Source organism: Vitis vinifera, chromosome 17, assembly GCF_030704535.1.
Source record: "Vitis vinifera cultivar Pinot Noir 40024 chromosome 17, ASM3070453v1".
Classification (NCBI taxonomy): Eukaryota; Viridiplantae; Streptophyta; class Magnoliopsida; order Vitales; family Vitaceae; genus Vitis; species Vitis vinifera.
In genome coordinates, this window is record NC_081821.1 from 3,931,820 (window position 1) to 3,955,076 (window position 23,257).

At 35.0% G+C, this 23,257-nt stretch overlaps 2 protein-coding genes across 4 annotated transcripts; both read left to right on the forward strand.

The window, feature by feature from the left end:
* The first annotated feature begins 1,028 nt into the window (after positions 1-1,028).
* On the forward strand, positions 1,029-13,489 carry LOC100262742 (synaptotagmin-5). 2 transcript variants are annotated; one of them, XM_010665303.3, is made up of 14 exons: positions 1,029-1,415; positions 2,795-2,869; positions 2,952-3,059; positions 3,765-3,797; positions 3,885-3,974; positions 5,969-6,094; positions 7,931-8,074; positions 8,515-8,934; positions 9,345-9,479; positions 10,350-10,565; positions 10,684-10,929; positions 11,602-11,739; positions 12,461-12,766; positions 13,057-13,489. In XM_010665303.3, exons 1-14 carry the CDS (start codon positions 1,227-1,229, stop codon positions 13,276-13,278), a joined length of 2,448 nt encoding a protein of 815 aa, XP_010663605.1. In that variant the 5' UTR covers positions 1,029-1,226; the 3' UTR covers positions 13,279-13,489. The 2 variants fall into 2 exon arrangements, with proteins under 2 accessions (XP_010663605.1, XP_010663606.1); XM_010665304.3 differs by lacking the exons at positions 1,029-1,415; positions 2,795-2,869 and having other exon boundaries at positions 2,978-3,059; positions 3,885-3,966.
* Positions 13,490-14,182: 693 nt separating this feature from the next.
* Positions 14,183-23,115, forward strand: LOC104882345 (CRM-domain containing factor CFM3, chloroplastic/mitochondrial). Of its 2 annotated transcripts, none has more exons than XM_010665301.3 (10): positions 14,183-15,161; positions 17,803-18,268; positions 18,351-18,481; positions 19,591-19,938; positions 20,798-20,954; positions 21,030-21,322; positions 21,452-21,511; positions 21,680-21,763; positions 21,920-22,112; positions 22,685-23,115. In XM_010665301.3, exons 1-9 carry the CDS (start codon positions 14,328-14,330, stop codon positions 22,046-22,048), a joined length of 2,502 nt encoding a protein of 833 aa, XP_010663603.1. In that variant the 5' UTR covers positions 14,183-14,327; the 3' UTR covers positions 22,049-22,112; positions 22,685-23,115. The 2 variants fall into 2 exon arrangements, with proteins under 2 accessions (XP_010663603.1, XP_010663604.1); XM_010665302.3 differs by having other exon boundaries at positions 21,680-21,754.
* Positions 23,116-23,257: the final 142 nt, after the last annotated feature.

Below are 23,257 nucleotides of genomic sequence, written 5' to 3' on the forward strand. Positions count from 1 at the left end.
AAATATAGTGTTTTTAGAAAATATTTTTTAGTTGTTTCTCTTGTTTTTACTTGTTTTCTAATAATTGCTTTAAGAAATAATTATACAAATATGTAAAACAATTAAAAAAACACTAAATATAAAAATGATTTTTAAACATATTTTAAAAATAAGTAAAAACATTTTATGATTCCAAATAGATTTTTATTTTACAAAAATCAGAGAATAATTTTAAAAATTGTTCTCAAAAATTATTTTTAAAAATATTTTTAAAAATAATTATCAAATAAACTCTTAAATTTAAAAAAAAAAATCGCATGACTTTAAGAGAAAAAAACAGAAAAGATAAAATAAATATAGCCGCAAGTTGGATAATTAAAATATTTATCAAAGGGTTCAACTTAGCCACCAAAAGGTAGGGACTGATCTTTAAATAAGGTTTAATTATTAAAAGGATAAATATATTTAAGCATTTCAAAAAAAATTAAAAATTAATCATATCAAGTTAATATCATATTTATAATATTTAATAAATGACTATATTTTTAAATTTTGAGATTTTTTTTTGGTATAAATATTTCTTAAATTGTTTTAAAAAAAGGAAAATGTAATTATACAAGGTCTCGTTTGGAAACAATATTTTTCTATTTTTAAAAACAAAAAGCAATTATGACTTTGGTAAGAACAAAATCTCTAATTTTTTTTTTCAAAAAAGAACTTTGAAAATTTGTACAAATAAATTGATGTATTAAATTGAAGATTTAAAAATTTATTTTTAAAGACAAAGAATTTTTGAGTTGTTATATATATATATATATTTTTTTTAAAAAAAAAAAAAAAGAAAAGAAAAGAAAAAGTAAAAGTTGTACAAGTCAATAAAAAAAATTGTACAGCCTACCTGGAATGAAAGTCAACAAGTGTAGTAACACATCAGGGCCATCAAATTGAGATACAGATAAATGAAGGGTGGGATGGAGACCAAATGATATAGGTGGGACCCAAAAAGAAAAAGACTCATTTCACAATAATCTAAGTTAACTAAGCAGACAAATAACCATCATAGGAGATAACTATATTTCTTGGTCTTTTCTGCTGACTGCGGACTTTTCAGCTTTCTCTGTGTCTCATCAAGTGCTCAATTTCTGAAAATTCTCCTCTTCACATTGTCAGGCGAGAACTCCATATTTTTTTTCTGGGAATTCTGGCCCATGGACGAGTAGCTCAGGTTGTATTTTCGAGTTCTTGAAATGGTCGGAAGAAGGAGGAGAGTTTTCAATGTGAGTGAGGCTATAGAATTCTTGAACCAGCTGTTGGTGGACAACCCACTTCTTCCTTTTTTGATTCCGGTGGTTTTGGTTGTCTGGGCTGTAGAGAGATGGATTTTTTCCCTCTCCAACTGGGTTCCACTTGTGGTGGCTGTATGGGCTACAATTCAGGTCTGTTTCCTTGTTGGTTTCGTGTTTTCTTTTGTTCAATTACTTGTTTAATTTTCGTTTTGGGGCATTAGATGTGCAAGATTTGAACTGTGGGGAGACATTTGGGTGGGTAAATCTGGTTTCTGGTTTAAATTATTGGTGTTTGGTTGTTGGGAATGATTTTTGAATTTTTGTTTTTTCAATCCTAATTTTGCTTCATTTCTTTATTTATCTGGTTTCTTTATATTACTGGGTACCCAATTTTTGTGAATTTATGGGACAGATTTCATGGGTTTATCTAATATTTGGTTTCGATATCTCTGTTCGATTGTTTGGTTTCTTAGGAGATGGAGTTCTGTTATAAAGTTATTTTGGTTTCCTAATCCATTTTTTGTGCACTTGTTTCTTCAGTTCTCTCTCATCCTAAAAATTTATTTTCTATTTTACTTCTAAAAAGATTTATGGATAATTATAATTTATGGAGACGGACTTGAAACTGTTGGGTTCACTAGTCTTCTATTCCATCTTCTTTCCTATATTTTGAATCTGGTGCCTTGGTTCAGTACCCTGTCTTTCTTTCTTTCTTTCTTTCTTTTGATTTATTATTTTGTTTCAAGATTTTCAAATTTTCCTCATATGCCCTAACACCAAACTCTTGAAAGTGGAGGAATGTACATAAACTCCTCCTTTATTAGCTATTGATTATTGTAAAATTAGGGAATCTATCCATGTCTAAAAAACTTGAGGAATCATTCTTTTTGACAATCACTCTGATTATAATAATTATACTTCTGTAACTTCTGTGTCTCTTATTTTATGATTTCTAATTATTTCTGTTTGTGGAGGTCCCCCTACAGTACCATAGCTTTTCCAATTTGAGCTTGTGTACTAACTACTAAGCATTAGATTGGATTGTGATCATTGGTTGTTTCTTTTTGCTTCTTAGATGTATACTTTCTGTGTACTATCTGAGTGCCTCTTTTTGATTGACACCTTTAATATATTATTGCTTGCTTATCAAAAGGGAAAGCTATGGAACTGTAGTGCCTTTAACACTTTCAGTGCCAAAAATAGTGGTATCCCCCTGTTTTGCCATGCCAAAACTGTTTTTGTATTTCAGGTGAAGCTTTTGTAAAGTGGTTTTTAAGTTGGATTGAATTGGGTCTTTCTCCAGTTGGTTGATGAAACTACATGTCTACTAGAATTTTGCAATCCTTGCATAGTGGAAGTTCGGTTTTCTCTGATAGACTCGATTGAAAGCTGACCAACCAACTATCCTTCTCACTGCATTTGTTTTCTATTTGGGTTTTCCCACACCCCTAATGTTGAATTTTTTAAATTACTTGGAAAACTTGAATGTCATAAAACTCTTGTATGATCAAGCATTTTTTAATCTGCAGTATGGAAGTTATAAAAGACGAATCCTTGTGGAGGACTTGAATAAAAAATGGAAGCAAGTCATAGTAAACAAATCGGTACCTCTCTCTTTACTTTTTCCTCTCTTTTTATGAAATTTGAGCTTCTTTGAGTTGATTTACTATCTATAAATGTATACAGCCGATAACACCAATAGAGCACTGTGAATGGCTGAACAAACTGTTGATGGAAATTTGGCCCAACTACTTGAACCCAAAGCTTTCATTAAGGTTCTCATCTATTGTTGAGGTCAGTATTGTATCTTCATCAATTGATAGCTAGTTTAGTTTCAGTGTGTTGCTGTTTCTCGCACAAACTCCATTTCCTTGTCAGAGTTACTTACACTTTTCGCATAATATATGTTAAATCGACTCTTTTGAAGTCATTCTCAAATTCATGTTATGCTCATCTCAAACTTAAAGTTTTGTTTAGATTATTTTTTTTCCTGTAAGGACTGTCTGTCAATGAAATATATCAGAATGATTTAATCTTTTATATTTCATACACATTCTCTGGATAAAAATTGTTAGTGGATCCAGATAATCAGATTGGATTTTACATCAAGGTTGGATTTATTGAGAGACAAAAATATAAAGATGTATACACATGTGTATTCAATATGTGGTAGGATCACTTTTTGTAGGATCCACTAAGATCCCTGAGTCATCAAGTGTTTATAGAGTGTAGTGCTCCCCTCATTGACAAATTTTTCCATAGGTATGAATCTGGAATAAAATATATTCACTAATGCTTATTATTCTGTATCCTTTTGGTCCTTAATATGAACTAATGATTGTTTGGGACCACACTGCTTAAGATGGTTAATATTAGGAAGATAGTATGTCTGTTCTCTCTACCACCTTCTGTGTTGATAATTTTCTCCTTTTCTGGTTGTACATATGTATTTTCTGTGATTTGTGTACTGATTTATTATTGTAATGACTTTTCATGCAGAAACGCTTAAAGCACCGAAAATCAGGGCTCATTGTGAGGGTTCTATTTCCTTTTTAAGAACTTATATATGATGCTAAAAATATGCATGGATATTCACTGAGAAAAAAACTATCCTTCTAGGAAAAAATCGAACTACAGGGGTTTTCGCTAGGTTCAAGCCCACCTGTTTTGGGCCTCCATGGGACTCAGTGGTCTGCTACAGGTGATCAGGTTTGGTTTTTGTTTTATTTTTGAAAACTTTACTTTAAACATCATGCCCAATACATTTGTTTTTTTCTTTTTAATGGATTCTGTGGGTTCTTGTTGGAAGGAATATTTTACTTTTTCTGAAAAATTTTAATCAATCAAACTTATTCTTTTTCCAAGTTAATTGTCTAATATGATTTTTGTACTACATGTTTGTTTCTTATTTAATTCAATATGCTTTGGTAGTCTGAGCTGGTGGGACTTATGTAATGTGGGAAAGTAATAGGTTTCATATCTAAACATCAAGATCCAGAGGAATTGTAAATTACTGTACACAGAGTCATAGACACAAATCATGATACTTAGGTGCTTATCAGTATTTTATATAACCTATGTAAGAATGATAGAACAAGAATTGAGAATCCAACAGGTATTCCCTTTGCAAAAACCATATATTGATTGGGAATGTGTGGTTTTGATGCATCAACTTGATAGTTATTGTTGGAATAGTCTTTTGTAGGGATAATTTGACCATTGTATTAATATATATACGAGGCAAAAGTTGCCCCTGATTGATTAATAGTGACTCTCTTTGAAGCCTTATGCTACACATATTCTTGAAAACTAGGATTCATTATCTGTTACATATTCACCACTGTCTACTACACAGGTCAAAAACCATAATGTCATTGATCTTGGGATTTGTTTTGTAATTTTACTTTCTGCTGAAAAGAACACAGCATCATTAATAGAAATTTCCACATATCCATTCAATGGAAATAAATGATTCTCTTTCCCTTGAGATTTTGTATGGGTACTGGTGCCCTAGATATTCACATCAATAAAAGGATGGTACTAGGTTTTCCCACTTGCCTGCTTCTGCAACTTTGTAATTTCAATTTTTCAGTTTATATATCGACATGGAAGTGAGTAGAGATATTGTTTCTCAGATTGAACATTGTGTAAATAAACCTCTGGCTAGTTGCTTTGTTATGTTCTCATGATTTTTTTTCCCATAATTTTCTCATGAAACATGTTCCAAGTTAGATGCTCAACTTGCTTCTTTTAACTCGATTCAACATGATAGGCTTCAGTGCCAACTTGTTTACAGACTAAATCAGTCCAGGTGTGGTAAGGTTGAAATTCTTCACATTAAAGAAAATATTTTTAGCACATGTTCAAAGTTTTGTTTCCAAGGCCAACTGGTTTGGAAAAAAGAGAGGAGATAACAAATCGAAGTTCTACTAGCTTTAGTTTGGACAGCTTTGTTTTCATGTAATTAATTTCTTAGGTTATTGTGATTCTGCTTTTAATACTATTACAAACATTTACTGATAAAGCATTGATTATCAAGATTTTGGTTGGTTAATAATTTTGGGAAATTTCAGCACCTTATCTTAATATTATAGTTTTTTTTTTTTTTAATCTTTGATTATTTTTGTACAGGCATTCAAAACAAGCAAATGAAAATTGAGAAAAAGGTGAAGGAAAAATCTTAGACATGAAAATATAGAGTGACTTGCTGATATAAAAATAATATTCACTTGAATGTAAAAAACTAGGAAAAACTTGTGGCTTGTGCTTAGTATTATTAGAGACCTTTGTGATGAAACTGTCATCTTAAGATGTAAATTTATTTTGAACACATATGGTGTATGTATGTATTATCATTACTTATGGGACCAGAATACAAGCACCAGTTTTGGTGCTTGATCCATAATTAAGGTTTCTGAGGATTCAAACTTAAAAGAGCTGGAACATTATCTATCTATAGATACAAATCCTGTGTTTCATTCCAATGCAAATACAAGGTGCCTGAAAAAGCAGTGAAGAGGCAAAACTATGAGCGTCCTTTCAATGTGGCACACATTCATCGTTTGATATGAGTTGTCTGCTTTAGTTCTTCAAGATACTCTAGTTTTTCATTGTAGTAGTTTATTTGGTCTTAAAATAGTGAATTATACTAATTAAATACATACACTTTTTTGCTAAGCATTTTTTTTTGGGTACTTCAACAGAAAATCATGCGCTTGGGTTTTGACTGGGACACCACCGACTTAAGTATCATGTTGCTTGCTAAATTAGCCAAGCCACTGCTTGGTACTGCTCGGATTGTTATAAATAGCCTCCACATCAAGGGTGATGTACGTAAAGCAACATCTCTTCCATTTACTTCTCTATTTTCCTTTTCCAAAAGTCAGGTCAAATCTAATATAATTTGAACATTGGAGCACGACATACATTATGAGCTTAGATTCTAATAGTTTAAGCTTTTGGGAAAATTGATTGTCTAACATGGTATTAAAGCTTGGTCTTGAATTCAAGTTCTCCCCTCATCAAATTATTTATCTAATTATCATGATTAAAAAAATGTGATTTATTTGCCCTAATGCAGTTTGTGCCTCCATTGTGACCCTAAATCTTAATAGCTTAAGTTTTTAGGATAATTGGTTGTCCAACAATGAAAAAGTAATCATTCATTTTGATTCTATGGTTCCACCTGTGAGCATGTCTCTTCCATTTAATTTCTCTATTCATTTTTCAATCTATCTTTTCTTATTACAGATAAAATATACGAAATCTAGTGATTATTAGCAGTTAAAATATATTTTGACTTTTTGGTTCATATTTTCTTTTTGACACCTATTACACCAAATAAGCTTGATATGCATTGTTGGTCCATTGCCTAATAGCTAAAGCTTTTAGGTCAAATTGGTAGCTTAACAACACCCAACCTACATTTTTGTCCAATCAAACTGTTTCTTATGGGATTGTGATATTGTTTTGCTGCTGAAAATGAAATGACAGCTTTTGAGCTCTGCCCAACATTGAATATGACATTCTAATTGTGACAGTCATACACATATCAGGTTTATAGTATAGTTTATTTACCAGTAGGTTGAAATAAGGTTATCAACATGGTGACAACCATTTTGGACTTATATTTATTGCTGGCAATACGAGGTTTGTTCATTAGTTGCTCAATGGCAACACTTCAGTTTCTGTTTGTCCTCTTAAATTTTCTCATTATATTATGCTGTACTAGGGGAAAATAGTTTTATATTTACCTTTTTTTGTCTTCATTTTGTAATTTTCTCTCATCTTCTCTCTCTCTTCTTCTTCTTCTTCTTCTTCTTCTTCTTCCTTTATTTATTTATTTTTGTGCTTTTTGGTGTATTGGATACTGTGGTAGATATGAACTTTATACATCATTCCATGCTTTAAAACCTGTTTTACATTTGCATTTTTTTGAGCTCTCTAATAACATCAGTGTCAGTGTCCCCAATCACATATTACTTAGCACTTAATGCCTGCACCTTGCTTCGTGAGCTGAGGCTCAAGGATTATGTAGAAGGGTCAACCTTGGAGGCTTTTGCCTAACAGTTGGTGGGTTGCCTAAGAAAGTTACACTTTTTCAATGAAGACTGCTGTAAAGTAATATAGGTTTACATAATTCTTGTAAAAGAAGGTTTCTATTGATCATAATTTCTAGTAAAAGAAGGATTCTATTGATGAGATTACAATTGTAATTTTTTTTATTTCTTTCTCAGTTTATTAAATGAGCATCATTGTTCACTGTTTTCACTATTTAGGATTTCCAAAAATCTTTGCTTTATTCTCGATGAAAGATCTTTGAAGTGGATATTGAAAAGCTATTACACAGATTTTTCCTTCTTATTATATGATTGTGTTTTGTGCCCTAAAATGTCGAGGACGCCACTGGCCTTGTACTCTAGTAGTTTCACTTGCCTCCTCCTTAGTCTGGCAACTCAATGAGATGGATTCTAGGTTTGCCTATGACTATGGTTTTCGCCTATGAAGTTATACATGATTGTACCTGCTGTCTCTCAGTTCTAGATGGTCTTGCTGTACCAAAAGGTGCTAACTACAATGTATCGTTCATGTATATTAGGTTTCTAATAGTAATTATCACAGTATATATGTGTATTTTTAACTATTTTGTGATATACATTTTGCAGCTCCTCTTGATGCCAATTCTGGATGGAAGAGCATTTCTATACTCATTCATATCACCTCCTGAAGTGAGAATTGGCGTTGCATTTGGAAGTGGTGGCAGCCAATCACTACCTGCAACAGAACTTCCCGGTGTTTCTTCTTGGCTGGTGTGTCTATTCACTATATATAAAGTTAATCATGTCAGCATTACACTTTTAGTCTCTAGTTCTGGTTCAAACTATAATAGAGATACAGGCAGGCTAAACAAGGATCTCAGAAAATTGATTCCACCAAGTGTTTCTGCAAAGTTCCCAGTTTCTCACATATAAAGCATGAGAAACAGATAGACAGCAATTTTGCAACAGAGAAGACTCACTGATATCCTCATTTTGTCTCATATGTCATATTAGTCTAATAATAGTAGTAAGCCATCATCACCATCATACTAATATTTGCCTTATTCAATAGTGCTGGCTCTCATTCCCTGATTTTACCCCTAAAACAAAGCTTCTGAGTTTCTTTTTATAAGATTGTTTTTACACATCTGGGTTTACTTTATGAAGGAAGCTAATGATTTGTGCGGGTTATTTTTTTTTTTACCACACAGGTTAAACTTTTTACTGATACCCTAGTTAGGACAATGGTTGAACCTCGCCGCCGTTGTTACTCTCTGCCAGCAGTAGATTTAAGGAAAAAGGCAGTTGGTGGTGTTATTTATGTTACAGTCATCTCAGCAAGTAAACTTTCTAGGAGTAGCCTGAAAGGAAGTCCTCTTAGAAGGCAACAAAGCTGCAGTATAGATGGTATTTCAGAAGAGCACCTTGATGATAAATATTTGCAGACCTTTGTTGAGGTTGAACTTGGAGAGCTGACCAGGAGAACTGATGTGAGAGTTGGCTCCAGCCCCCGATGGGATTCATTATTTAATATGATTTTACATGAGGACACGGGAACTCTCCGATTCCAGCTTTATGAAAGTACACCAAGCAATGTGAAGTATGACTACCTAGCAAGTTGTGAAATTAAGGTATTCCCATAGATGATGCTGATTTTGTCTCCAAATTTTAAAAATATGGACTATGGCTTATAAATGTGTAATCATTGGTGTTATCTGGCTAAAATGTGTTTGTAGACCATGTGATTAAACACAAACTGGGGCATTACAATATTTTTCAGTGTTTCGTACATGCTTAACATTTTTGTTCCATAAATTGAAACCTGTGCACAAATTTAGTTCAACACATAAAACTAAGTATAATAATTTTCATAAGCAGAGGAAAGCACATCATAAATCAACTGATACAAAATAATGCATTTTCATAATGAATTAAAAATTTCATCCAAACACCCTTTTAATGAATGTTTTTGGTTTTCTATGTTGTATTGTATTATCCCATATAGAATTAGCTGATTTCAATTCCCCTGGCCCATGAACAGATGAAATATGTTGCCGATGATTCCACAGCATTTTGGGCAATAGGATCTGAATCCAGTGTAATAGCCAAGCATGCCGAGTTCTGTGGAAAAGAAGTTGAAATGGTTGTCCCATTCGAGGGTGCTAATTCAGGAGAGGTAAAATGTGCATATCCTGTTGTGTTTTATATTTTATCCATGAATGGAAGTATTGTTTCCACACTTTATATAGTGCTTTTTAATTTCTTCACAGTACCAGCTATAGCATTTTGTTAGAAATCAGAAGTTCCTCATGAACCTTTTGGAGGGCTGGGGTATCTGAGTTGAAACTGGATCAACAAGTTTAGATTGACATTCAAAATAAAAGACAGGAATCTTTTTAAGATACTGATGAATATTGTAAAATTTGTCTGTTGACAGATGACATATATATCAATAGTTTTCAATCAGAAGGGAGCAATCTATTACCCTCAATGTAAAATAATTTGTCCCGACTTTAGATAAAACATTCAACTTGATTTTGCAGCAATGCACAATTGTGAGTGGAATTTTTATCTGTTTTTCTGAACTCTGTTATCGAACTGAAATGTTCACCTGTTTCTAGCATTAGTTCTGGGCAATTGAGACGGGGACTGCAGTCTTATTAGTCATCCTGGAGAGTGTCGTCTTTGTTTGGTGCTTATGGCAATAGAGCTTGGACTTTGTGTCATCTTCACCTAGTTTTTTTTTTTTTTTTTTCTTTTTCTTTTTTATGATTACAAGATTTAATAGCAAATGCATGAAATAGTTATTCCTGTGCTGGTTCTTTGACCTAATGACATCTAAGTTCGTAGACTCTTCTGAAAACTCTTTCCACATTCCTGACTGACATTTGAGCAGTATTTGGCTTCAGAAAGTGAATGTAAAACAAGGCTTGCAAATCCTTTTCTTTCAATTTTATTTAGTGTGTATATAAATGCTAAAGTAGCATCCCAAAGGATGATGGTTTCAATGATGACGTATATTTTTTTGTTTGTAACAAATTTGCAGTTGATGGTGAGACTTGTGGTGAAGGAATGGCAGTTTACTGATGGTTCACATAGCTCGAATAATTTCCGTGTTAGCCCTCAACAATCACTCTATGGTTCATCAAATTTTGCCTCAGGAACTGGGAGGAAAATCAATATAACTGTTGTGGAAGGAAAAGATCTTATTGCAAACAAATCTGGAAGGTGTGACCCATATGTGAAGCTGCAGTATGGGAAGGTAGGTCTCTTTGTTTTCTTCATTACATCGAATCTCCAATACTCCAAATTTGTTATTGAGCATATAGTTTCCACCATTTTTTAATGTGCCATGTTAAATATTGTGAACCATTTTTCAGGTCCCACAGAGAACAAGGACTGTCCCACATTGTTCAAGTCCTACCTGGAATCAGAAGTTTGAATTTGATGAAATAGGAGGTGGTGAATATCTTAAGATTAAATGCTTTAATGAAGAAACATTTGGAGATGACAACATTGGTAATGCACGAGTAAGTTTGGAGGGACTTGTAGAAGGCTCAATAAGGGATGTGTGGGTCCCCCTTGAGAAAGTAAATACAGGAGAACTAAGGCTCCTATTAGAAGTGGTAAGTCTCGACGATTATGAAGTATCAAGTGTATGTTTCAATTTGCATAATTGAATCATGTGGCTAATGATTAAATCTGAAACATTAAGAACAAAGAGTACTGGAAGGAATGCCTGAAACATTTTAGGCCTATTTCAAAATTTTTCATGATGGATCCAATATGTAGGTGTGGCAAATTTAGGCCTAGCCTGCACAGCTTGCCAACATAAAGGCAAGCTTTGGAAACTTCAGCTTGACCTGTGCCAGCTTGTCCATAAAGAATTAATAATATCACAATATAACTCCTTCTATGAGAAGAATTCTAGTTAGATGGACGTATTCTCATTTAATAGAGACGTAAAGGATCCACAATTTTTCAAACTACTGAATTTTTCAAATTTTTTCCACCAAAGGGGGACCAAGCAAGTCTACGTTTCTTAAAACAGTAAATACCTGGTCTGGCATTTCTTCAGGGTTCAAATCCTTGAAGCAAAGCCAGAACAGACTTGGGACAGTAAGGAGTATTTTATACAAAGAGTGTCTGGCCAAGCTTTACTAGGACCTGATCAAGTCCTGGGAGTAATAATTCCTAATGTGTTTGTAAATGTCAGGCATGTTTGTGAAGGTAGTTAATAATCTGCTAAACTCAAGAATTCCGACTTTGATATGCTTTTGTGCTCTTGAATATTTCAGGTTGCAAATGCAGGTTCGGGAAATGGTTGGGTTGAACTTGTTCTTGTAGAAGCAAGAGATCTAATTGCTGCGGATCTCAGAGGAACAAGTGATCCATACGTGAGGGTTCAGTATGGAAGCCTAAAGAAAAGAACTAAGGTTAGAAACACCACACTAATGAATAAAATAATAATACCTCCCAGTCAATGTATGTGCTTTGCAGTTCCCTTGAGGTTTATCTTCAACAATTATTCCATCATCATGCATTTCAAAAACTATATTACTTTTTTAAAACAGTATTAACTTTTGTTTATTCATGATATTTTCCTTTAACAAATTTTAGTTTCTTGGTAATTGTTACCAGACTTCTTGTGCGCTCACTTTTAATTTTTCCTCTTTTGAGAGCTAGTTTTATCCGACCTTAGACCCCAAGCCTGGATTATCTAGCATCATTAGTGGACAGAGGGCAACATGTTACTCATGGAGAAACTACCAGCAGATGATAGCATCTTATAAGACTGCCTATCTCCAGATGGTTGCGCAATCGTGATTTCAGTGACAGAAGTCATCATGTTGGATGACTTTTGACCATATGATATGAAAGCTCTCATTGGTTATCTGAGCCAACTTGTTAGATAATGAGGTTCAATATTTTTGGATCAGCCTAATTTGCTTTAGCATTTTAAATGCCTAAGTTTGGAGATTTTTACCTTTTTCTTTTAAAATTTTTAAAATTATTTTCAACCCATGTCCAAAATTGGGTGCTATAGAACTTAAAATATTTGTAACCCGATTATGGTTTATCAATTGTCCTTATGGTTTACATGTTCTGTTGGATCTTTTTCATAATTCACATGTTCTGCCATGCATTTCCATGCAGGTTATGTTCAAAACTCTGAATCCTCAATGGAACCAGACCTTAGAGTTCCCTGATGATGGTAGCCCCTTGGAATTGCATGTAAAAGACCACAATGCCTTACTACCCACGTCCAGTATAGGTGATTGTGTCGTAGAATATCAGAGATTACCTCCAAACCAGATGGCGGATAAGTGGATACCCCTACAAGGGGTAAAAAGGGGAGAGATTCATGTTCAAATTACAAGAAAAATTCCAGAAATACAGAGGAGACCCAGTCTTGAATCTGAACCATCATCCTTAATTAAAGCACACCAAGTTTCTAGCCAGGTGAGAATATGTTACATGTCATGGAAATTCCTTCTATATACCATCATAGGCCATATCTTACTGCAATTATTCTGATACAACTATGAGCTTTTGAGAGGCTCTTACAGCATACCCAACATTTTAATGAAGTTTAGAGATCATTCTTCAACAACATAGATTTAATTTACTTGTCCTAGAATTTCTGTTTTGTGCCTCATCCTATCAGATGGCTTTTTTTTTCTTTCTCTTAAGGGTTCCCCTTCAATTCAGTCCCTTGTCTAAACACGATTTGTTTGTAATGACTTGATCAGATGAAACAAATGATGAACAAGTTAGAAACCCAAATCGAGGATGGCAACCTTGAAGGACTTTCAGCAGTAGTAAGTGAGCTGGAGAGCCTGCAGGATACGCAGGAAGAGTACATGGTTCAACTCGAGACGGAGCAAATGCTGCTGCTCAATAAGATAACAGAGCTCGGTCAGGAATTTTTTAACTCACCACCCTCCCTCAGAAGAAGATCTTCCCATGACTGAGCCATTCACAAGAAGTTTAAACCCTTACTACTCATTTTTTCCCCCTTGATGAAAATTGAATTCAGTCCCCCACAACTAATTTGTTCTCATTGTTGTCACCTGCATGCTATGTAATTGTATATGAATGTTTAAATATGTTGTTGGTAACAAATGCAGGAATGGCCTTTATCATCACCTCATGATATATATTTGGCCTGGTTTGTTTCTTCTAGATCTGGTAATGCCCCAACATTACTTGGTCGGTTATGTTGTTAATGCTCTGAAAATGCAATCTCGTGGTTGAAAGTGTAATGAAATCTAGCTCGTTAGATGAGAAGTACAAATAAATGGGACCTAAAATATATGGGTGATATGATATGATAGGTAAAAATAGATGAGATTAATATATAAAGTAATAAAATCTAAAATATATGAATGGTATGATCTATACCATCAAAATAAATGTGATTAATGTACAAAATAATGTGATTTAAAATATATAGATGGTGGAAATTAATTATAAGAGGGTTTGATAGTGATTTTATGAAGTGTTTTTAGCAATTGAAATATAAAAATTTTCAAGTATTAAAAATATTAAAAATGTTTTTTAAAATTATTATCAGATGGATTTTATAGTGTTTATTCTGAATAAGAGAATGATTGTGGATTTTATTTCAAATAATGAATAATTTTTTTTTAAAAAAATTAATTTAAAATGAGTCTTTGTTGACCTTTGAATCTTTGATTAAATTCTGATTTGATTATTATGCATATGTTCTTAAATTTGGGGATTTTTTTTTTATTTGCATTCAAGAGCAATATTCGAAGTAAAAAAATTAGATTGCATTAATATTTGAATATGGAGATGGACCCCACCGACTCAGCGAGTGAGTGAGCGTGCCGCTTCAGAAATCGGACGTTCCCACTTGGCAGCAAAATATCTCAGCTTGAGACCCGTCTATGATCTATCTTATCATCTCCGCCAAGCCTTTCACTCTCTGTTCTTTGAAATTTTCTATCCATCCAAACACTCAGACTGAGAAAGAAAAAGCAGCAGGTCGAAGACCAAAATGGCCTTCGCAACTGCAAAATTAACGGAGTTTCCTTTCACCTCTCACTCATCCTCTCTCCACTTCCTCTTCCCTAAAACCCCCCTATCTCTCCTTAAACCCTTCTCTTCGCTCCGGACCACTGACTCCAACAACCTCAGAAACCGTAAAACTAAACGATCCCTTTATCCTTGGGACCATCAAAACTCTCGAAAAAGCTCTAACACTAATCCTAATTCTAGTACCAAATCTTGGATTAACAAATGGCCTTCTCCCAATCCTTCGATTGAGTCAGAACACAAAGGCATTGATTCTAAGGGTAGGGATGGGACGGAGAGTCGGTATTTCGATGGGCGGAGCGGGACTAGTGCGATAGAGAGGATTGTGCTCCGGTTGCGGAATCTAGGGTTGGGTTCGGATGATGAGGATAAGAATGAGGGGGAAGTGGAGAGTGGTGATACAATGCCAGTGACCGGGGACGAGAAATTGGGGGATTTGTTGCAACGGGATTGGGTGCGACCCGATAGTATGTTGATTGAGGATGAGGATGAGGATGACATGATTTTGCCATGGGAGAGGGGAGAGGAGCGGCAAGAAGAGGAGGGAGATGGGAGATTGAAGAGGAGGGCAGTCAGGGCGCCAACGTTGGCGGAGCTGACAATTGAGGACGAGGAGCTGAGGAGATTAAGGCGGCTCGGGATGACAATAAGAGAGAGGATTAATGTGCCCAAGGCAGGCATTACACAAGCGGTTTTGGGGAAGATTCATGAGAAGTGGAGGAAGGAAGAGTTGGTGCGGCTTAAATTTCATGAGGCTCTTGCGCATGATATGAAGACAGCCCATGAGATAGTCGAGGTTTGTGGATTTGTTGGTGTTTTTTTTTTCTTTACATGAATTGTGCAATAATGGGTAATGACATTGTTTTGCAGCTTTTGCTTGAATTAGTGGTGATTTACAATATCAGATGGTCTAACCTCCAATGTTCCTCTCTTGGTTGATGAGTTAAAATTCATATCATGCATTTTTCTATTAAACCTATTATACACACATGGTGGAAGTTGATTTTCTGGTGGAAGTGACTGGGAGGGAATAGTAGGCTAATTCTGACTACAAAAGAGCAATGCAAAAAAAAAAAAAAAGGAAGAAAAAGGCCAATGCAAAAACGCCCTATGGATGCATATTCACTCTCCTTCTGGAGATAGTGGTGCAACACCAAAAGAATGGGAAGGTGAAGCAAATGTCAAACCATAATGCTTACAAAAAGGAGGCAAGAGACTGATCATGTCCTGTATTTTGAGATGGATGTATGATGCTGAAATATCATTTCATGTGGCACTTATCCTAGTTTCGAAGTCATGGCTGAGTTGCTTGGAAAACAGGGTGTGGTTATGAAGCTGCCTACTTGCCATGAGGCTAGGGTTGCTTTCTGTTAAAAAAAGTTGGCTGAGAGAAAAGATTTAATGAAGGCCCATAAGGTTGAATGGAAAAGAAATGGATGGTTAAATTAGGTCTAATGGAAGAATTGACAAGAGAGAAATTTGGTAAACTTTTTGGCAAATTTTCTTAAAGGAATCATGTTTATGGAATGAAGCTTCATCAATTACTAAAATGGGAAGCAACTTGGGCCATGATTGTGACTTTGGATTAGCTCAAAAGGAGGAGTTGGAAGATTCCTAATAAATGTTACATGTGCAAAGAAGAAGAAGAAATGGTTGACCATAATCTCCTTCATTGTGCTTTTTGTGGCAGTTGATTTATACTCTTTTTGGTGTACAGTGGGTGATGCACTCTTCAGTTAGGGGTGTTCTTTTGAGCTGGCGTGGGTCTTTTGTCAAAAAGTAGAGAAAAAAGGCTTGAAAGGTTGCTCTGTTGTGCTTGTTTCAGACCACTTGGAGGGAGAGAAATAGAAGAGTTTTTGATAATTGTGAAATCATGGACCAAGCAATTAAACATTCCTTCTTGTATCTCTTTTGGGATTGGGTTATAGTATAAATTGGGGGTTGTTCCTTGTTGTTGATAGACTTTGTGGATTGGTTAGGCTTTATGTAGGGCACGGTTGCTAGTTTTTGTGCCTTCATGCTGTCTTTTTTGCCTTTTGGTTGCTTTGTGTATGTCGTGTATGCCTTCTTGTTTTTTCTTTTGTTTAATACATCTTTACTTACCTATCAATTTTTTTTATTTTAAAAAAAGGGTTATTAATATATTCATTGAAATAACTTTATCCAATATCCTCTTGATGTTAGGTCACTTTTTGTTGTATTCCAATGTTAATTCTCTGGAACAAATAGGACATGTGTTCATACAGATTGGCTGCTTCACTTCCAAGGCTCCAACAACTTTTCTTTAGTTATTTGACATGAAAGCAAAATAAAAATCTAATTAGTCAAATTTGGAATAAACTAATTAAAAGGAATAGTAATTATTACTCGCCATCATGTGCTTTGAGTGACTCTCAATTTAACTTGCAGGCCTTTGCTCTGCCATTTATCAAGCACTTCAAGCATGTTTTTGCTCATTTTAAGAATTGATGAACCTTTGATGGATTTTTTAAGCGCCTGAAGCCAGGTTAGAGGGGATCATGTTTGAGGTGCAGGGTGATGATTGGTGCTCTAAGGAGGTGGAGGGCTTAAGTTATTGCTTGGTGATGGAAGGAGGTCGGATTTTGGAGTGGTTCTAGGCACTTTGCATGGGAGGCGACTTGTTAAAAAATTATCGTTGACAAGTTAAGGCATTGAGGTTTTGTCTTAAGAAATTGTTTTGTCTCTATAAAAGCCAAGACTCAGCCAATGGTATTCTTATTCAAGGCCTGAGAGCTAGCAAATTTTGGCCTTTTCCATTCTCACCCTTTGATGTAATGTGGATGTTTTGAGAATTGATGAAGTTTTGCTTGTTGGCATATGAGGTTCATGAAAAAAGATCAAAAGAAGAGTGGAGAACAGCTCCCTTATGTCGTAGTGGAAGGATTTTTGGAGGGAAGACTATTTGGTCTGAAGCTGAGATGGCCTAACCCAAGGCCTTATTCCTTTGGACTTCAACTCAACTGCACCAAGAGAGATTCCATCTTGGAGTTTATTCAAAACCAAGGGGTGGTTTGACCTTGTTTCCTCTGTTCTGTTTTAATTTCTTGGTTGGTGTTTTCCTTTCTGTTGCTTTCTTATATTCTCTTTACCCATTCTGTGCTGCCCTTCCTCTGGTGTTTATAATTTTTACTTTATAAACAAATACAATATTTTGTTCTTTCTCCTGTTAATAAGTATTTAGGTTGTCTCTGGCTTAGTTATTATATCCTATATACAATGTTTTGTATTTTCTCCTGTTCTGATCTCTGTCTTGGTAGTTATATCCTATATACTTGCTTTGTTTTGTGATTTCACAACTTTCAGGTATAGTTGTTATAATTTCAGTTAATTACCTCCTATTGCAGTTTTTAAATATCTAGAAGCATAACTAAAAATGACTCGGCAACATGTTGCTAACTGCCTGTTGTGATCGGCAGCGTCGTACTGGAGGATTAGTTACATGGAGGTCAGGAAGTGTTATGGTAGTGTTTCGGGGAACCAACTATGAAGGTCCTCCTAAACCCCAGCCTGTTGATGGAGAAGGTGATTCTCTTTTTGTGCCAGACGTTTCTTCTGTTGACAATCCGGCAATGAGGAATGATAACAATGGTGGTCCTACTTTAGAAAAGGGCTCTTTGCCTGTCAGGAATCCAGTCCATGCTGAGAACATGACAGAAGAGGAAGCTGAATATAACAGCCTATTAGATGGTTTGGGTCCTCGTTTTGTTGATTGGTGGGGTACAGGAGTATTGCCTGTTGATGGTGATTTACTCCCACAAAGTATCCCTGGCTACAAAACACCGTTAAGAATTCTTCCAACAGGAATGCGGCCACGGCTGACCAACGCAGAGATGACTAATTTACGGAAGCTAGCGAAATCACTTCCTTGTCATTTTGCTCTTGGTAAGTTCACTTTACATGAGTGTTTTTTCAGTTTACAAAATTTGTTTCTGACATCAATTCCATCCTGAAATCCTGAATGAAGGGAGAAATAGAAACCACCAAGGGTTGGCTGCTGCTATTATAAAGCTTTGGGAGAAAAGCATAGTTGTGAAAATTGCTGTCAAACCAGGAATCCAGAATACAAACAATAAGTTAATGGCTGAGGAAATAAAGGTTTGTTGCAGTTTTCTCCCATTGAGTGATTAGTCACTTGTTTTATGGATTTTATGATGAACTTGTTATTAAAGTAACATATTTTGTTAAATTGATCTTACTAAAACTTGGATTTCACCTTTTTCATAATATGAAATCGATGGATGCTATACCTCTTTTATCCTTATTATCTTTCACAAAATTGGTTATGCATTGCTTTAGACTTCACTCTTGCTATATATTCATAGTAGTATAATATAGTGTTGTGTGTGTATATTATTGTATTTAATTTATTTTTTATTATGTAAAAGGAATTTTTTGTACACGATGAAATATAGGTACGGAGAAGTAGTACAATGATGCACAATATGAATTAGAAATTCACAACTATGATGATAGTTAATAACTTGGTGTTTTGACTACCTGAAGAAAGATCGGGGATAGGGTGGCTTCCATAGGATGGTCCTCTTTATTGTGTGAAAGGAATTCTTTGTACAAGATAAAATATAGGATACAGAGTTGTAGAGTGATGCACGATGTGAATTACAATTGTACAACTTTCTTTTTTTGACAGGCAGAATTTTACAACTATGATAATTTTTAGTAACTTATTTTGGTGTTTTGACCACCTGATGAAAAATTGGAGATAGGGTGGCTTCCATTGGTTGGTCCTTTAGATGGTGACCTAGATCAGCAAATCAAGAAGCGCAGTAGCTGGCCAAGAGGAGGGATATTTCTTCTTTTAAATTTTATAAGGGATTTTCTCCTTCCTTGAGAGCATTCTCTTGTTTTGTTGTGCTTTGTTTGAGTTGTCTTTTGCTTTCCACTATTTTTTCTTCCTTTTGCTTTGAGGGATATCTCATCCTTCTAGTGTATTTACTTCCATTCCTTAGTATAGACAATAATCGATGGCTTTGTAGAATTAAGCAATACCACTACACATTCTAGATTTAATTGAACTCTAAAGTTGACACCCTTGTCCCCTTCAGAAAACAAACAAAAAACGGAAAATGCCTGTAATGACAAATGACATTTTTCTTTTCTTTTGTTTGTGCTTTTTTTTAAAAAAAAAATAAAATTTGGGGTTAGATTATTCTGCCAATGGACATACTCAACATATTGGTTTGCAGAACCTAACAGGAGGAGTGTTACTGCTTAGAAACAAATATTACATTGTCATATATCGTGGAAAGGATTTCCTTCCAACAAGTGTTGCTGCTGCTCTGTCAGAAAGAGAGGAATTGACTAAACATATTCAAGTTGTTGAAGAGAAAGTGCGGACTGGAGGAGCAGAGGCAATTCCATCTGGTGAAGATGGAGTCGGACAGCCTCTTGCAGGTACATTAGCAGAGTTTTATGAGGCTCAAGCTCGATGGGGAAGAGAAATATCTGCAGAAGAACATGAGAAGATGATAGAAGAAGCTTCTAGAGCTAAGAGTGCAAGGGTAGTAAAGCGTATTGAGCATAAACTAGCCCTTGTAAGTATGCCTTTTTTCCTGAACATATAATGCTTGAAAAGTATTTTCTAATTCGTTGTGTTATGAATATGGTCTGTTTATTAAATGAACACAAATGGACGGTTATACAACTAAATTTGACTAAAATGTTGTATTATTTTTATATTCATCATTTTAAAAGATTTTAAGGGGAAAAAAAATGTGCTGGATGCCATATTTATGTCAGGAATTTCAATCTGAATTTTGGGGTAATGTTTTATTGTCCATATTATTTGTTAGCTTACATTTTTGGAGAACTGTTTAAATTCTTTGATCAAGTAATCATTGGGTTACTTTTGGAAATTTGGAAGAAATAATTGAGTGAGGGTCATGATACTATTTGGACATATTCCCTCTCTTTTCAAAGGAAATGCTGTGGGTTTACTTTTCCAAGACTTTTAATCATTTAATTTTACCTTTACTTTTGAATGCCTTACCCCTACTAGGAAGGGTACTTCTTATCCAATCAAGCTTCATACAAAAGTGACTATGACTTTCTGAAACTCGTACTGAAGTATCTGCATCTTTGGTGTAAATTTATAATAATTCTCTCTTTCTTTTAAAGGTACATGTGTTAGCTTTAGCAGTTTTCATCTATAGAACTCTTATTATATATTGGCATCCTTCACATGTGTTATTAAATATTGATGCTTGAAAAAATAGCAAACCATCATCCTATATGCTGGATGGAAATCGGTGGTTGTCTGTATGCAATCACCTAGATTTTTTATTGGTGCTTTCTCAGAGCCTAGTTTTGTTGAGTTTTGCTGTGTTTAATGCATAATTTACTGTTTAAAATTATTTCATACTTGCCTTTGTTGGGTTTTGAATCCATGAACAGGCCCAAGCCAAAAAGCTAAGAGCAGAGAGACTATTAGCTAAGATAGAAGCATCCATGATTCCTGCTGGTCCTTCTGATGACCAGGAAACAATAACTGATGAGGAGCGGTTTATGTTTCGCAGGCTTGGTTTAAGAATGAAGGCATACTTGCTTCTTGGTGAGTTATCTCAAGTATATTGAGTGTGTGCTCAATTTGTTGATTGAAAAATTGATGGTTTATAATGATTCCCAGGTGTTCGTGGTGTTTTTGATGGTGTTATTGAGAATATGCATTTACATTGGAAGCATAGAGAACTTGTGAAGCTAATCTCCAAACAAAAGACCCTCGCATTTGTTGAAGACACAGCAAGATTATTGGAATATGAGAGTGGTGGGATACTAGTGGCAATAGAAAGAGTTCCAAAAGGTTATGCCCTTATTTATTATCGTGGAAAGAATTATCGACGACCTGTTAGCCTGAGGCCAAGAAACCTTCTAACCAAGGCAAAAGCATTAAAGCGATCAGTGGCCATGCAGCGCCATGAGGTTCACCATCTTTTGTCTCAATTCTGCCATTTGCATAAATAATGCTTTATTATATGATATTGTTTCCTTATGTAATTTCCAGTTATTTGTACTTTCCATTTAAGAAATATACGTTGAATGTTTCCACAGGCTCTCAGTCAGCACATATCTGAACTGGAGAGAACCATAGAGCAAATGAAAATGGAAATAGTAAGTTGCTGTTGTCTTATTTAACTTTATTACATACTTCCCTAAAAAGTTGTATTTTGCTACATCTGTACCAGTTGAACCATACTTAGCTTACTGGATGGATCTTAGAAAATTTTTCTTCAATATTTATACCTTTTCACATATGTTGCTTAAATTTGCTATCCACAGGGAGATTCTAAAGATGCAGAGGATAAGGATTCCTGGAGCACAGAAGGCCATGGCCAGTTCGATCAAGTTTCAGAGGTCAGCAAAGTGAGATATTCTGTTTTTTGTTGCCAGATATTTTTAGTGGCTAGTATTCTCGTATGTTTAGTGGTTGTATTTGTGCTTTTACCAGGAAAGAAGAAAGGAATAAAATAGAAGACATTTCATGAAAATGAGCAGTAAATTATTTAGTTTTTTGTGCAGAGTGAAGATGAAGCTTCAGGCATGGATTCTGATGCTGATGATGTTGAAGACATTGACTGGAAGGATGATGAAGAGTCCGGCATTTCACGCTTCAAGAATCATGATGATCTTTCCAGCATAAAGTTTTAAAACACTACTTCGAATTGTTTTGAAGTGACAGGATTCCATTTCCAGCAGTGCCATATCAATTAAGGTGATTCTTAAGTTTCATGTTTATAAGATAAAGATAGGCATTGGCCTTTGCGGAGTTGACCTTCCACAAGAAGGCTAGAAAATACTCATAGACCACCAAAGAAATAAAAGGATGAATGATATCATTGTATCTTTCCAAGTCCCAAGGCCTGCAACTTTCAACTCATGGATGGCTAAAAGGTTTGCCTTGCTATAGGTTCACCTAAAGCAACATGGTGCCATAATTTCCCTCTTGCTTGACTATCATGTTCCGTCTATTAGAACATTGAAAACGCTAATTGAACCAGCTTTTGTTGTTTTCACCATTCCCTACTTTTCTTTTAACTTCTACTGATTTTCCTCACCATCTTACACTCTGGATATTTTCTTCTGTAATGAACGCAAATCTTGATTCATGTGAAGGTTTCCAGGTCCAACCTCATATAAGCCTTCATTTTTTTAAGCCCTTTTCCCCACTTGCAACACAGTGGCCTTGGATTGCATATCACATGACCATGAGCATGTTAGGCATGCAACCTGGCATGTATATATTTCTGATGTAAGGGTTTTTTTTTTTTTTTTTTTTACAAGCAGGTTGATGGATGTGAGTGGCTCATGACAGCATGGATAAACTTTCTTGGTTTCTTGGCGGAAATCCTTGGACCCATTGCTGTAGGAATCTTGGAATTTGAACTGAGTTTGTGAGAATGAATAGGGAGTTGTTCAGCTGCAGTGATATCCCTTGTGCATCAAACTTAGCCTGTATATGGAGTGCTCTCCTTATGGAATCAGCATTTTAGTTGAAGCTTGATGGCCATGGACTCTACCAAGCATGTGTGCTGAGTTTTTGCCCTTTTTCAGGTCAATTTTAAATTAATTACAAAAGTATGAGTGTCCTTTCAAGCTATCCTCCCAAGTTCTCATTGTAAAGTCTTTCTGGATTATCGTGCACGTGTAACTAGCTTCTGATTGCATGGGGCATTGTTTTGCGGGTTAGAGTTGAAACGTCGTCAAGTTGTTCTTCATTCTAAGACGAAGCATTAAAATTGTTTGATAAAATTAATTTATTTTAAAAAAAAAACAAATGTATTTTTGTATTTATCATTGGTAATATTATTTAGTATTAAAATTGTTTGCAATAAGGGCAAGATGTTTGAGATGGATGAT